The sequence below is a fragment of the Cupressus sempervirens genome, chromosome 4, assembly GCF_028749045.1.
Source record: "Cupressus sempervirens isolate cs-2001-9-10 chromosome 4, ASM2874904v1, whole genome shotgun sequence".
Taxonomy (NCBI): domain Eukaryota; kingdom Viridiplantae; phylum Streptophyta; class Pinopsida; order Cupressales; family Cupressaceae; genus Cupressus; species Cupressus sempervirens.
Genome location: NC_143121.1, coordinates 500,788,800 through 500,801,256, shown reverse-complemented (window position 1 = coordinate 500,801,256; position 12,457 = coordinate 500,788,800). Strand labels below are relative to the sequence as shown.

The 12,457-nt window shown below is 34.7% G+C and overlaps 1 protein-coding gene across 1 annotated transcript in view; it reads right to left on the bottom strand.

Moving 5' to 3' along the window:
* Window positions 1-5,258, bottom strand: part of PAS1 (FKBP-type peptidyl-prolyl cis-trans isomerase family protein) — a 324,212-nt gene extending 318,954 nt beyond the window's left edge. The window contains exons 1-3 of the mRNA XM_089825670.1: window positions 4,594-5,258; window positions 4,429-4,513; window positions 45-114 (exon numbers count right to left, since the gene is read on the bottom strand). Of these exons, the coding sequence (XP_089681796.1) occupies window positions 45-114; window positions 4,429-4,513; window positions 4,594-4,616 (178 nt within the window). The 5' untranslated portion in view covers window positions 4,617-5,258. The remainder of the gene's footprint in view (window positions 1-44; window positions 115-4,428; window positions 4,514-4,593) is intronic.
* Between the last annotated feature and the right edge of the window lie 7,199 nt (window positions 5,259-12,457).

Here is a 12,457-nt window from a genome sequence, read left to right as displayed (position 1 = left end):
AAAACCAAACAGAAAACAGACATGCTAATGACTAAAGCACTTACCACCACACTCTGACCTTGTGGAATCAACAACCACACTACTTTCAGTCCGGGTTGTGTAGTGGAATAAAATCTGCAGTACAAACAAAAAACAAGTTTTTAAGCTAGAATAGAAATATTTGTAATTTTATTTTTCCTGACTATTTAATATCACTTGTGCAGCACAAATAAAATAAGAGAGAAGTATCTGGAAGATCAAGTTTAAGAAAGACTGATAAACCCATTTTATAATTAATCAGCCTATAGCATCGTCTCCCATTGTAGTCTACATGGATAAATTGCAATCTCCAGGTTTTACACAATTTTATGACAGTAACTTATTAGAAAACAATAGTTTGCCACATATCTAAGGTCAGTGAATTGCTTAGTGGTCACAAAATCAAAGGTTGGGTTTGATCTCCAATATACCGAAGGAGGAACAGCGATGATCCCTTTTATTAAGCTAAGTACCGATGACGTGTCTGTGAGACTATTTTTGTCATTGATGTCAAACAAACAGAGTGTTTCACTATTTCGATTGAACTTGGCACATATGAAATACAGGAAAGATTCCTTGAAGTTTTCATGCCAAAAATTATGAAGGAATGATTTAGTTATTTTATATTCAACCCAGATGAAGGTTATAAGTAACATATAGCGACTTTGTCTTTATGGCTTGTGTGGACTTCATAATGGAGTGTTTCACTGCAATTGTACCATACCTTTGGTTCCACGAGAATTACCATCTCCTAGTACAACTGTACTTTGATGCTTTTGATCGAAATTGACAAATAGATGTTCATTAGATGCCATATGTGAAGAACATCCAAAGTCTATATACAGCACATTATTTTCACTATGAGCACTTCTCTTTTCTGGTTCGCCTTTATTTACTCCAAGATTCTGAAGCATAATGTCCAAACTTATTGCAAGGAAAGAATTGCACAATCCTTTTAGTATTTTCTCCCACATTACTTCTACCTCTTCCTCTTCCTGCTCCTCTGAAGTTGCTATTTCTTCCTCAGAATTTCCTTTTCCTCTAGAATCACTAGTCTCACCTTTGTATTATTTTTTGTTGTTACATCACTTCTACTATGGTTCTTGAAGAATGTGTTCTTTTTCCCCTTATATTTGATTCAGAGGAAAATGCTCGCTCCAAGATTTCTTCATTACTTTTCATTCTTTCTTCAGCAGCTAATAAAATTCTATCTAGTTCATACTTTCATATTTGCAAGATTCTTAGAAAACTCAATTCTACAGACCACACCTTCAAATGTTATGATCAAGCTTTTCAAAATCTTTTCAATGACATGTTTTTCATCTACATCTTCCCCTAGTACCTTCATCAACTCATTAAACCTTCTAACTTTGTTGGAAATTCATTGAAAGATTTACTATTTGTTAATCAATTTCAAAGTTTGTCTCATTGCCTGCAACTTAGCAGTTTGTACACCTTATATGTATTACTTAAAATTTGTCATGCTTGCTTGGAATAAACAGCACCACTTATCCTGGGAAAAATAGCTTAATAATTGCACCCTAAATCAAGAATAAAGCTTCATTATCTTTCTTTATATTTGCTTTGTTGTTGATCATTTAATGCATTTACATTTGCTATCTCGACATATCCTTGTTGAACACTATCCTGCAAATCCTTAAATTTGAGCAGAGTTTGTATTCTAGTATACCAATACTTAAAATTCTTCTTATAGATGGGAATCAACACATTAGACTTTACATTGCCTACCATATTTGTCATAAAACAATGCTCATGACCCAAATACTCAACACAAAATCCAAGACAGATCTGCATATGAATACTCTCCTTGTCCCTTCAAATGGGGCCCACACACAAAATGATTCTTCTTTTATTATAATTTTTGGAGAAGTGTCGGTTTCAACCGATGATCCACTTAGTTTACAAAAGATTTATTACTCTCTTTCCAAAAAAAAACTTTATAATTGCTCTAAAAGAAATTGCACTTCATTAATATACCATTTTCTTATATCTTTTCTTTCTTTCTTTCAAATTCTTATATAAATTGTCTCCTTTAGATAAAACTCATATTCACCCAACAGAGTTTTAAATCTTTTGTAAAAAAAATATAATCAAAAGTTTAATAAAGCTTTAAAAGCATTAGCTTTTAATCCATGTAAATGTTAAAACCATTTTTTTTAAAACAAACTTATTAAAATCTGCACACTGCCTTCACTTATTTCTGCGCGCTGCCTCCACACCAACCTCTTTTCAACTGCAAATGCCACAAATACATACAGCAGCAACAGTGATGGCTGGCTGGGATCTGCATCCCGTTGCTTTGGATTGGGAAAGTTTATTTGCTGATCAAATGCTATGATCTTATTTTCTGCAACCTCTTCTGGATCTCTCAGCTACCTCAACTTATGAAAAAGAGATGCTACTTGTTCTATAAATGTAGTTCTACAATGGTGTCTTTAACTATTAGGCCTCAATTTCCAAATTAAAATTGATCTAACAGACTTCAGTTGTCCATGTTGCAAAGGGTGTCCTCTAAAAAATAGAAGTGGGTGACTAAGATACAAGGTCCTGATTATGAGATCGTTTTTAAAAAAGGCAATTGAAGTGTGGTGGTCCATGCACTTTCCCATAAATGTAAAAAAGACGATTCATTATGCTCTCTCAGTTTTATTACCCACTCAGTGGAAGTAATTCCTCTAGGATTGGATTTAATAGCTAAAGCAACATCCTCCATTAGTGTCAGCATTTACGTCAATGAGACAAGTGATGAAATACCATGGCTGTATTTATTTATAAATCATCAATTAGTCATGGAACTTCATTTGTACTACATAGCAAGGCACTCGAAAATTATTGAATAATAGGAATGCATCAAGCAAAACTTCTTCTAGGGAAAACTTCAGTAGTATGTCAAAAGCTTTGAGTTCAAGCATGAAATGTATCAGTACAACAAGTGGGAAATTGTCGAACTGCCAAGATAGATCACTACAACCACTTCCTACTGTAGACACAACTTGGGCAGATATTACCATCCATTTCATTGTGGGGTCTTCCTAAGGGTGGAAATGAATGTCAATTTAGTGATTGTTGGTTGTCTCACAAAGTATGCTCATTTTCATGCCCTACTCCACCCTTACCTAGTAGTACTAGTATTCATGGCATAACACATCTCAAACACAATTTTCAATCTTTGTGGTGTGCCTAGCTTCATCACAACTGATCAATGTCCTACCTTCACAAACATCTTTTTACAAAGATTTATTTATGTTACAAAGCACCTAATTCAACAAGAGTACTCATCCTTAGACTGATGGCCAAATGTACACTATTGATAAATGCTTAGAAACATTAATGAAAGGTTTTAGGTCAAACTAGCAAGCACAATGGTCTCAATGACTTTCACTAGCAAAACGGTGGTACAATGCTATTTACCATAGGGCTTCCAAGATGACCTTGTATGATGTTCCATATGATCATCTTCAATTTTGTTTTACTTCACATGTTCCAAGTTCTTCAAGATCTATGTTGTTGTTGGTGACTCTTCAGGAGGCAATGTCCGAATACCCTCCACAGGTGAGTTATAATTTTTAAGGGGTAAAATATCAGTATGCCCCATCTTTGGGGTGCCTTTGTTGGCTATGATCTGGGATGCTGGGAGCATTTCAATGCACCTTTGCCTTCATAATGCCTTCGATGCTCCTACATTTGAGTGATCTCCTTGCTGCGTTCTGTTGGTGTTGCTACAGCTTAGTAGTAAGAAATAACACATTCTTATGGCAACCCGGAAGAAGCCTTGCTGGGTCAGCTGTCATGGCCATTCAAGGGCCATTACTGCTTTTATTGTTGCTGTTACAATGTTTATTAGTGCAAGAGGTTCTTTTCTGGCCAATTTGATGTGGTAAACAATTAATGATGGGTAAACCGCACATCAAGTGTTCATCATCTACAGTTGTTTTCCCACTCATTGCACCCTTTCAGTAAATGAACTGCTCTGTTTATCCTTAGATTACTATTTATGTCAAATGATTATATGGTTTACAACAGATTCCATATATCCTATATTTAAGTGACGAGATGAAAGAAGTGAGCTTGAAGATAGCATTTACTAGAAACAAGCACTTCATAAGAATTAATGTAATGGGCTGCTTATTGTGCTAATAGTTGTCTCATTATCAGTTCGTGCGATGCGGTTGTTTCTGTCTATGTGATAAGTGCACAACTTGTGCTTAGATGGTACGAATTTGTGAAAAACTGCACATGTTATGTTTGCATTAACATTCTGCATACACTCAGTAAATCGTCGTTTAGAAGGGAAAAAAATTACTCTATATTGAACAATTGGCAATGTTTGGGATATAAATGTACGATGATAATGAAAAGAGAGATGTGTGTGTAAAAAGAAACGCATACCTGGTCTCCCTCCTGAGGATGTGTTGAACCACCACCGGGTCTAATTACAGCTTTCATCACGCTGCCTGGCGGGATCTCTTTTTTCCTGTTTCATCAAATTGTGAAATTTAACATAACATAATAATAAATATGTACAATCCTTGTGCGTATCGGATGGGTGATTACCTCTTGTCACTGGCTTTTGCCATCGGTTTCAATTCCCTCTACTGCTGCCTCAAATTTCAGTGTTGGGTGATGTTAGTTTAGCTTGCTTCAATAACTGATCATCCGAACTTCGCAGCTTTCGTGTTTCCTCAACTTACACTTGTGCTATGCAACCTAAGCAACTATCTTACGCTTCCAGACCCAAAATAAAAGTATTGTACATTTTAGGATAAAACAAATCCAGCAGGCTTGGATTTTAAAAAAATACAGAGGCAAGGATTGTTGACCCAGAATCAAAAATTATTTGAGTAAAAAGTTTACTATACTTCATCCAGGAAAAATCAATTAATCGAATCATTAACTGTAGATTGAAGAGTTTGCGTTAATAATTAATAATTAATAATTAGTTAAATAGTTTGTAAGAAATTTATCTATATATCTTTATTTTGATTGTTGACATTTAAGTATTTTTAATTTTTTTTTATGGAAGCTGATGATATACTTTCAACTTTTAAGAGTTCCTTTATAGAAATGACCATATCACAAACGAGTTGTGGAGGTATTCATTATTAGCATCACAATCGAAAATCAGTTCTTTCAAATTCAAGTGCAAAGAGTACGCTTTTTTTCCCTACAATTTCACATTGAAGTGGATGACAGTTTTCTTAATTGAGCAATAAGAATTTTGGCTTTCCATAATATGCAAGTCTTTTTGTAAGTTGTTTGAAAAAGATCACAAGTAAGATTGAACTCCTCAAAACATTACATTTTTTTCTCTCAAGTACTTTACCCCATGCTAAATTTTTATAAACCAAAAGCTTTTATCTCTTTGTTGCCTATGGGGCAAACACAAATATATATTTCATTTACTTATTCATATGTTGTTTTCTCATCCAAGTCTTCTTTCTTTTGCTCAAAATATTATTGAAAATAATATTGGGCCATCTACTCGTTTCCATGTTTTAAATTCTTTTTTAAAAACTATGAAACACATCATAGCAATTGCTTTAATAGGGACTACGCTCACTTCACTTAACAAGATATCATAATTAATTGAACCTTTAATCTTGTGATCAAGCATTTTTGAGTTCTCTTAATTTGTTTCCACTTTTAAATAGAAGTGTTGCTATCCCACAATTCACACCCATAAAGCACAACTATAAACACTATAAGTCCATAAAGAACCTAGATAGTTTTCTCAATCCCAAAGTTTAGTCTTTAAGCACCTATATTGAAGATCATACAGTATTCTCCATCTGTCTTTAAGCGCCTATATTGAAGATAATACAGTATTCTCCATCCACCTGAACTTCTTCTTTTTTGCAGCCCTCCTAAATTAACTTGTTATTGAAGGCAAACCCAAGATATTATTACTCATTTTAACTTCTTCAAGAGTGTTGCCTTCAAAGTGAAACTTATGTTGACTTTCTTTGCTTTATTTTCTAATAGAAAATCATGATTGCAATTGTTGAAGATATCAACTTGTATACGTGCTACACTACAAAAAAACTCAAGGGAAATAAGTCAGTAAGTCTTGCAACCAATGAATTGATTTTGCAATCAAAATAAGATCATTGAAGAAAAAGGCTTATCTAAGACTTCCCCAAATGAACCCCTTCTCCAACTTGAGAATTCAATATTTCATTCCTCAAGCTTGTTAAAAAAAGACCAAAAAGAGTGTGGAATAAGGCACGCCCTTGTTTAACCCCAATGGCACTCCTAAAAGTTTCTTCAAGATCTCTATCGAATACTTGATATTAACCTTAACCTTTTCATAAAGCCTATTGCCAACTACCCTAAGATACAAAGCAATCCCAAGCTCATCTATTCTATGCCACAATTTAGCCCTAGGATCTATGTCAAAGTATTTTTTACATCAACAAATAACAAAAGGTTTCTTTCCTTTTCTCCCAAATGTCAACTACTATAAGATGCAAAGCAATCCCAAGCTCTTCTATTCTATGCTACAATTTAGCCCTAGGAATTGTGTTAAAGTGTCTTATTATATCAACAAATAACAAAAGGCTTCTTTCTTTTTCTCCCAAACGTTTTTTGATTAGTGTCTCAAAGTGATGTCACGGTCAAGTGTAGATTATTTAGGCCTAGAGTTCTTTATGTTCTTTTGTACGCTTATATTTTTCTTCTACCTGTGTGTTGATTTTGTTTTCATAGATTTCTCGTAATGGCTCTACAATTGGAAAGATTGTTGATGTCACAACTCTTTGAAAGAGGTATCGCTAGACTAGTTATCCACTCCTTAGGGAAGCCTTGTTAAATGATGATGTTATTTTCATTCTACAAGGTGGGAAAAATATCAACACCCCCCCACACAGAGACACACACATCATTTTAGATACTCTACTTTGAAGACCAACCAAATATTTATCATTTGTACAGTTGATTAGAGGAGTGAAAACATCTACTTTCCATACATATAGTTGTCTTGCATAACCAAACCATTATTTATCCATAATATTTATTTTAATGTGCTTCTTTCTAGGCTAATGATCTTTCCAAAATAACTTGGGATTTTTTTTCAAGTAAATTAATTCTCGAGGTCTAGTGTTCATGAAGTTGGCTTTCTCAAAATCTACTTGTACTACTTGATATTCTTAACTGGCCCTTTCAATAGTTATCCTAGCAACTTTACATTTCTCATAAAACTAAGCATTAACTAGATACAAATTTTTTATTTATTTGTTTTGTTTTTTTCTCTTTTTTACTCACCAACTACCTCTAGAATTAAATTGTTAGCTCATAGGGTAAGTGCATGATGAAGGGTGCTCCCCTTAATACCACGAACACATAACAGAAACAAAGAAATAACAACAATTTGTAAGAAAAAAATATGGGCTTCTTATTATCGCTGCAAATGTGGAATTACAAAATTTTGAAATACAATATGAAAACTAACGTGGGTGTCTTCCTTACAATAATTTGCAACACAAAGTTGTGAACTATCACCCAGAGCTATGCTAGACAATGTATGAGCATTCCTTATATAGGCATGTTTACACTGCTTGGAAAGTTTCTATAAATCAAACCCTAACCCTTGAGACCAACTAACTCTAAAATTACATATAGAGTCAACCTGATACATCTTTGACACTTATTTAGGAAATTTTGGTCGGCCCAACTTTGGAAGGCCATAATTTTTGAGTTGTTTCTCTGATTAGCTATCATAGCCCCTTTTCAAAATCTGCAACTTTTGATCTACAAGGCTTGACTCACACAAGCTCTAGTCAACCCCATTTCGGAGCCCATCTAGGGCCTCTATGGTCTTCAAAATTGAGCTTGAAGTTTTTATACCAAAATTGCACACCAAAAATCCACAATAACTTCACAAATACTCATGACATGACATTGAGCCTCAACTGGTAGGTTGATATATCTAAGATGAACATCCACCTTTAAAATTAGGACATTATGAGCTCGTATGACTAACTTACTAGGTATAAAGCCTCTGGAAACAAGAACTCTACACTGAGACAACCCTTATTCAAGAAACAACAAGGAAATATTTTTGGGCGATGCAAGATTGCTTTTACACTTAGGATGCTCATACATCAAACACCCGGGGTAATTTAAGAAGTGACCCCATTACATCTTAGGTATTTAGAAGAAAACCAAGATGGTTAACCTCCTCCCTTGCTAGCCATGATGAATCTTCTGCTGGCCTCCCTTTCCGTTTAACCAGGTACTCTTCATAAGTTTTGTTCCTTTTACTTTTGCCAACATGACTATCCAATATCTCCTCAATCTCCTTTGTAATCAAACTAGTTGCTGGAATACTCCACTGCGCTTCTGCAACGTTATCTTCATCACCTCTTTCATAATACTCTGTCAAATTTAACATGTTAAATATTGGTGAAATATTTAGTTTAGCAGGCAACTCCACTTCACAGGTATTTCAAGAATCATGTCTTTTCACTATCTTACATGGTCCAAACTTCTTCATTTTTATCTTATTATATGTACCCACTAGAAAATGCTTCTTTCTAAAATGAATCATGACCTCATCTCCAATCTAAAATTCTTTATACCTCATTTTCGCATCTTCCTTAGCCTTGTACTGCATATTCATCTTTGTAATGTGCTTCTTCACCTCCTCATGGATGTTCTTCAAATATTTTGAAAAATCTTCTGCTTAGTAATACTTATTTCTCCTTTATCCAATTGCCTTAATTTAGAAGCATTTTTGGCACTACTCCCATATACAATCTGGAATGGTGATTTACTAGTACTCTAGTTGACAAAATTATTATATGCAAATTCTTCCTATGGTAAAATTAGATCCCAACCTTTTTGCTTATCTCTAACTAAACATCTCAACAAATTCCCCAAACTATGATTGAAAACTTCATTTTTTCCATCAATCTTTGGATGATGTGATGAACTAAACTCCAAATCTAAATTCAATTTCTTCCATAATGTATGCCAGAAATACCCAATATACTTGGTATCCCAATTTGAAACTATACTCTTTGGCAGACCATGTACTCTCACCACTTCACTGAATAAAAACTTCGCTGCATGAATATCACCTTCTTGCAGGGAATGAAATGTGTCATTTAAAAAATTTGTATACCACCACAAATATGGGATCATGCCCTTTTTGTGTCCTTGATAAACAAAAAATGAAATCCATGCTGACATCCTCTAACAACTTCTTTGGTACAGGTAATGGTTGATACAACTCAGTATTCTGCTTCACTCATTTTGCCATCTGGCATACTATGCAACTCTGCACAAACTTGTTCACATCTTGTTGCAACTATAGCCAATAATAATTCTCAGCAACCAAAGCAATGGTCTTACCTCTACCAAAGTGTCTAGCCAACCTCCACTATGCTTCTCCTTGATGAGATTCTCTTTCATAGAACTTTTGGGAATGCACAATTGACTTCCTTTAATCAACATACCATCTTGGATTATAAAATCCAACCACTTTGTCTTGTCAAGTGTAATAGGTTATGTAAAAGCCTTCCAAGCTTCCCCAAGATCAAGATCCTCTAGAGACAAGTTCTTGAGGTCCTTGAACCCAACCACCTCAATCTGCATTTCTCTCTGCAAAAGTTGTCTTCTACTAAGAGCATCTACAACTTTATTAGACTTACCACTCATATGTTTCAAAACAAGTGTATAACTCTACGAAAACTCAACCCACTTCAAATGTCTTTGGTTCAATTTTCCTTGACTATTCAAATATTTCAAAGCTCGATGATCAGTATACAAAACAAACTCTTTAGGAAGAAGATAGTGTCTCGACTTCTTCAATGTTTGAACTATAACATACAATTCTTGATCACAAACATAATATTTTATTTTGGCATCATTCAACTTCTCATTGAAATAAGCAACAAGTCTACCTTCTTGGCTTAAAACAACTCCTATTGTAGTACAACTAGCATCATAATCTACTTGAAACAACTTGTTAAAATCTGCAAGTACTTAAATAGGTTACTTTGTAACTTTTTGTTTCAATAGATTAAAACTCTTATTTTCTTCTACAATGCACTTAAATTATTTCATATCCCCTCTCATTGTTTAAGCCAAGGGTCCACAAATACTACTAAAACCTTTGATAAACTTTCTGCATAAACTAGCTAATCCATGAAAATATCTTACCTCTATTGCACTCCTTAGAGTAGGTTGTTCAAGGATAGCCTTCACTTTCTCATAGTCCATTTTCAGACCTTATGTTGAAACTACAAATCCCATGTACACTAACTCCTTCTTCACAAAATTACACTTATTTAAATGTATCAACAACTTTTAGTCCCTCAACTTATCAAACACCTTATGAATATGCATCAAATGCTCCTCCAATGTCTTGTTAAAGATCAAAATATCATCTAGGTAAACAATGACAAACTTTCTTAGAAACTCCTTTAGTACCTTATTCATGAGCCTCATGAAAGTGTGTGGTGCATTGGTTAGCCTAAAAGACATGACTAACCACTCTTACAATCCTTCCCTTGGCTTGAAGGTAGTCTTCCACTTATCTCCTTCTCTAATGTGAATGTGATGGTACCCACTCTTAAGATCTATCTTTGTGAAACATACAACTCCCCTTAAGCAATCCATAATATCAACCATCTATGATAATGAAAACACACTTGATTGTGATCTTGTTGATAGCTCAAAAATTTGTACACATCCTCCATTTTCCATTTTTCTTAGGCACTAATACCTCTTGGTACAATATATGGACTCATACTCTCTCAATCAACCCCTTCTGCAACTTGTTTATTAAAGTCTTCACTTTTTTCTAGTGTCATTCTATGTGCTACCTTGTTTGTCGAATTGGCTCCTAGAATCAAAACCATTTTGTGATTGATCTTGCTTACTTGGGGTAATCCATCAGGTACATTAGCTGACACAACATTAGGAAACTCTCCCAACAGATATGCAACTTTTGTAGGTACGTCCTCTACTTCTTCTTTATCATCTTTTGGGATTACAACAAAACACATATGTTCATGCTTCATACCTTGGAGAAACTCCTTTGCATCAACAAAACATATTCTAGTAGCACTACATACATTTTCTTCTTTCTCCCTCAATGCCCTTAACTAATGTTTCACTCCATCCTTTGTCAAAGTGTAGGTATTTTTTTTCCCATCATGTACAACATGCATGTCAAACTACCATGACCTACCCAACAACATATGACATATGTCTATAGGTATGATATCACAAAGCACCTCATCTTGCTAGCTTCTAATCTTGAACTTCACTAGGCACTACTCATTAACCATGACCTTGTGGTCATCTTGCACCCAGACAATACAATATGGACGTGGATATTTTTGCCTCTTGAGATTTAACGTTGTGACCATATTTTCTAACACTAGATTTTCAGTGTTTCCACCATCAATGATCACATCACAATATTTATCTTCACATTTGTACCTTGTGTGAAACAAACTCTTCCTTTGACCAGGTTCATTCTCACTACTCAACAAGACTTTTTTATTAACTAGGACTTCTCCTCTTTCAACATCTTTATAATGGGATCATTTTGCATCTTTATCACCAAGTGCAACTCTATCCTAGCCTTTAGTTCTTCTATTTTTCCTTTCTTGACACTAGGAACATTCAAATGCTCTATGCCCTTCTTCTCCATAGTGAAAATATTTTCCACGAAAACCTCCTCTTCTAGATCCTTGTCCTCTTCCTCTTCCTCCATGATCTCTATTGTTTTGATCATGGAAACAATTAGAATTATTTCCCCTCTGGTTCTATCTGCTACTGTCGGCCTCATCCTTATTCTTTTGATTATCATTTTGACCTCCATAAGACTATCCACTAGATCTTCCACCATGGCCTCTTCCACTATTCTTGTTATTGAACTTCTTGTTCAACATTTTCTCAACTCATAGGGCAAACTAGTATGCCTCTTCAATGTTATTCATTTCAACTAGACTCAACTTCTCTTGAATGCTTAACCTCAACCCATTAAGATAACAAGAGACTGTCCCCTTAACAACTTTCACATGGCCGGTTGTAATGAGAAATTAGTAGAACTCCTGAATATACTCTTGAACATATCTTCCCACTTTCTTCAACCCTTGCATTTTCTTTAGCAAATCAAGCTCATAATCTATAGGAATGAATTATCGCTTAATTTAGCTATCATTCGATCCCATCTGGTGATTTTGTCCTTCTCTCTTCTAGTTATCTCTAATTAAACCTCCTACCACTAGATCTTTGCATGTCACTTCATTTCACCTTTGCAAACTTAACCCTATTAGGATCCTTAATATCTTCATGCTCAAAGTTTTCCTCCTATTCATCGATCCAATCAATCAATTCCTTAAGGTTAATATTTCCCAAATATTTGGGAACCTCAAACTTAGGTCTTTTTCCAATCTTGGAGATG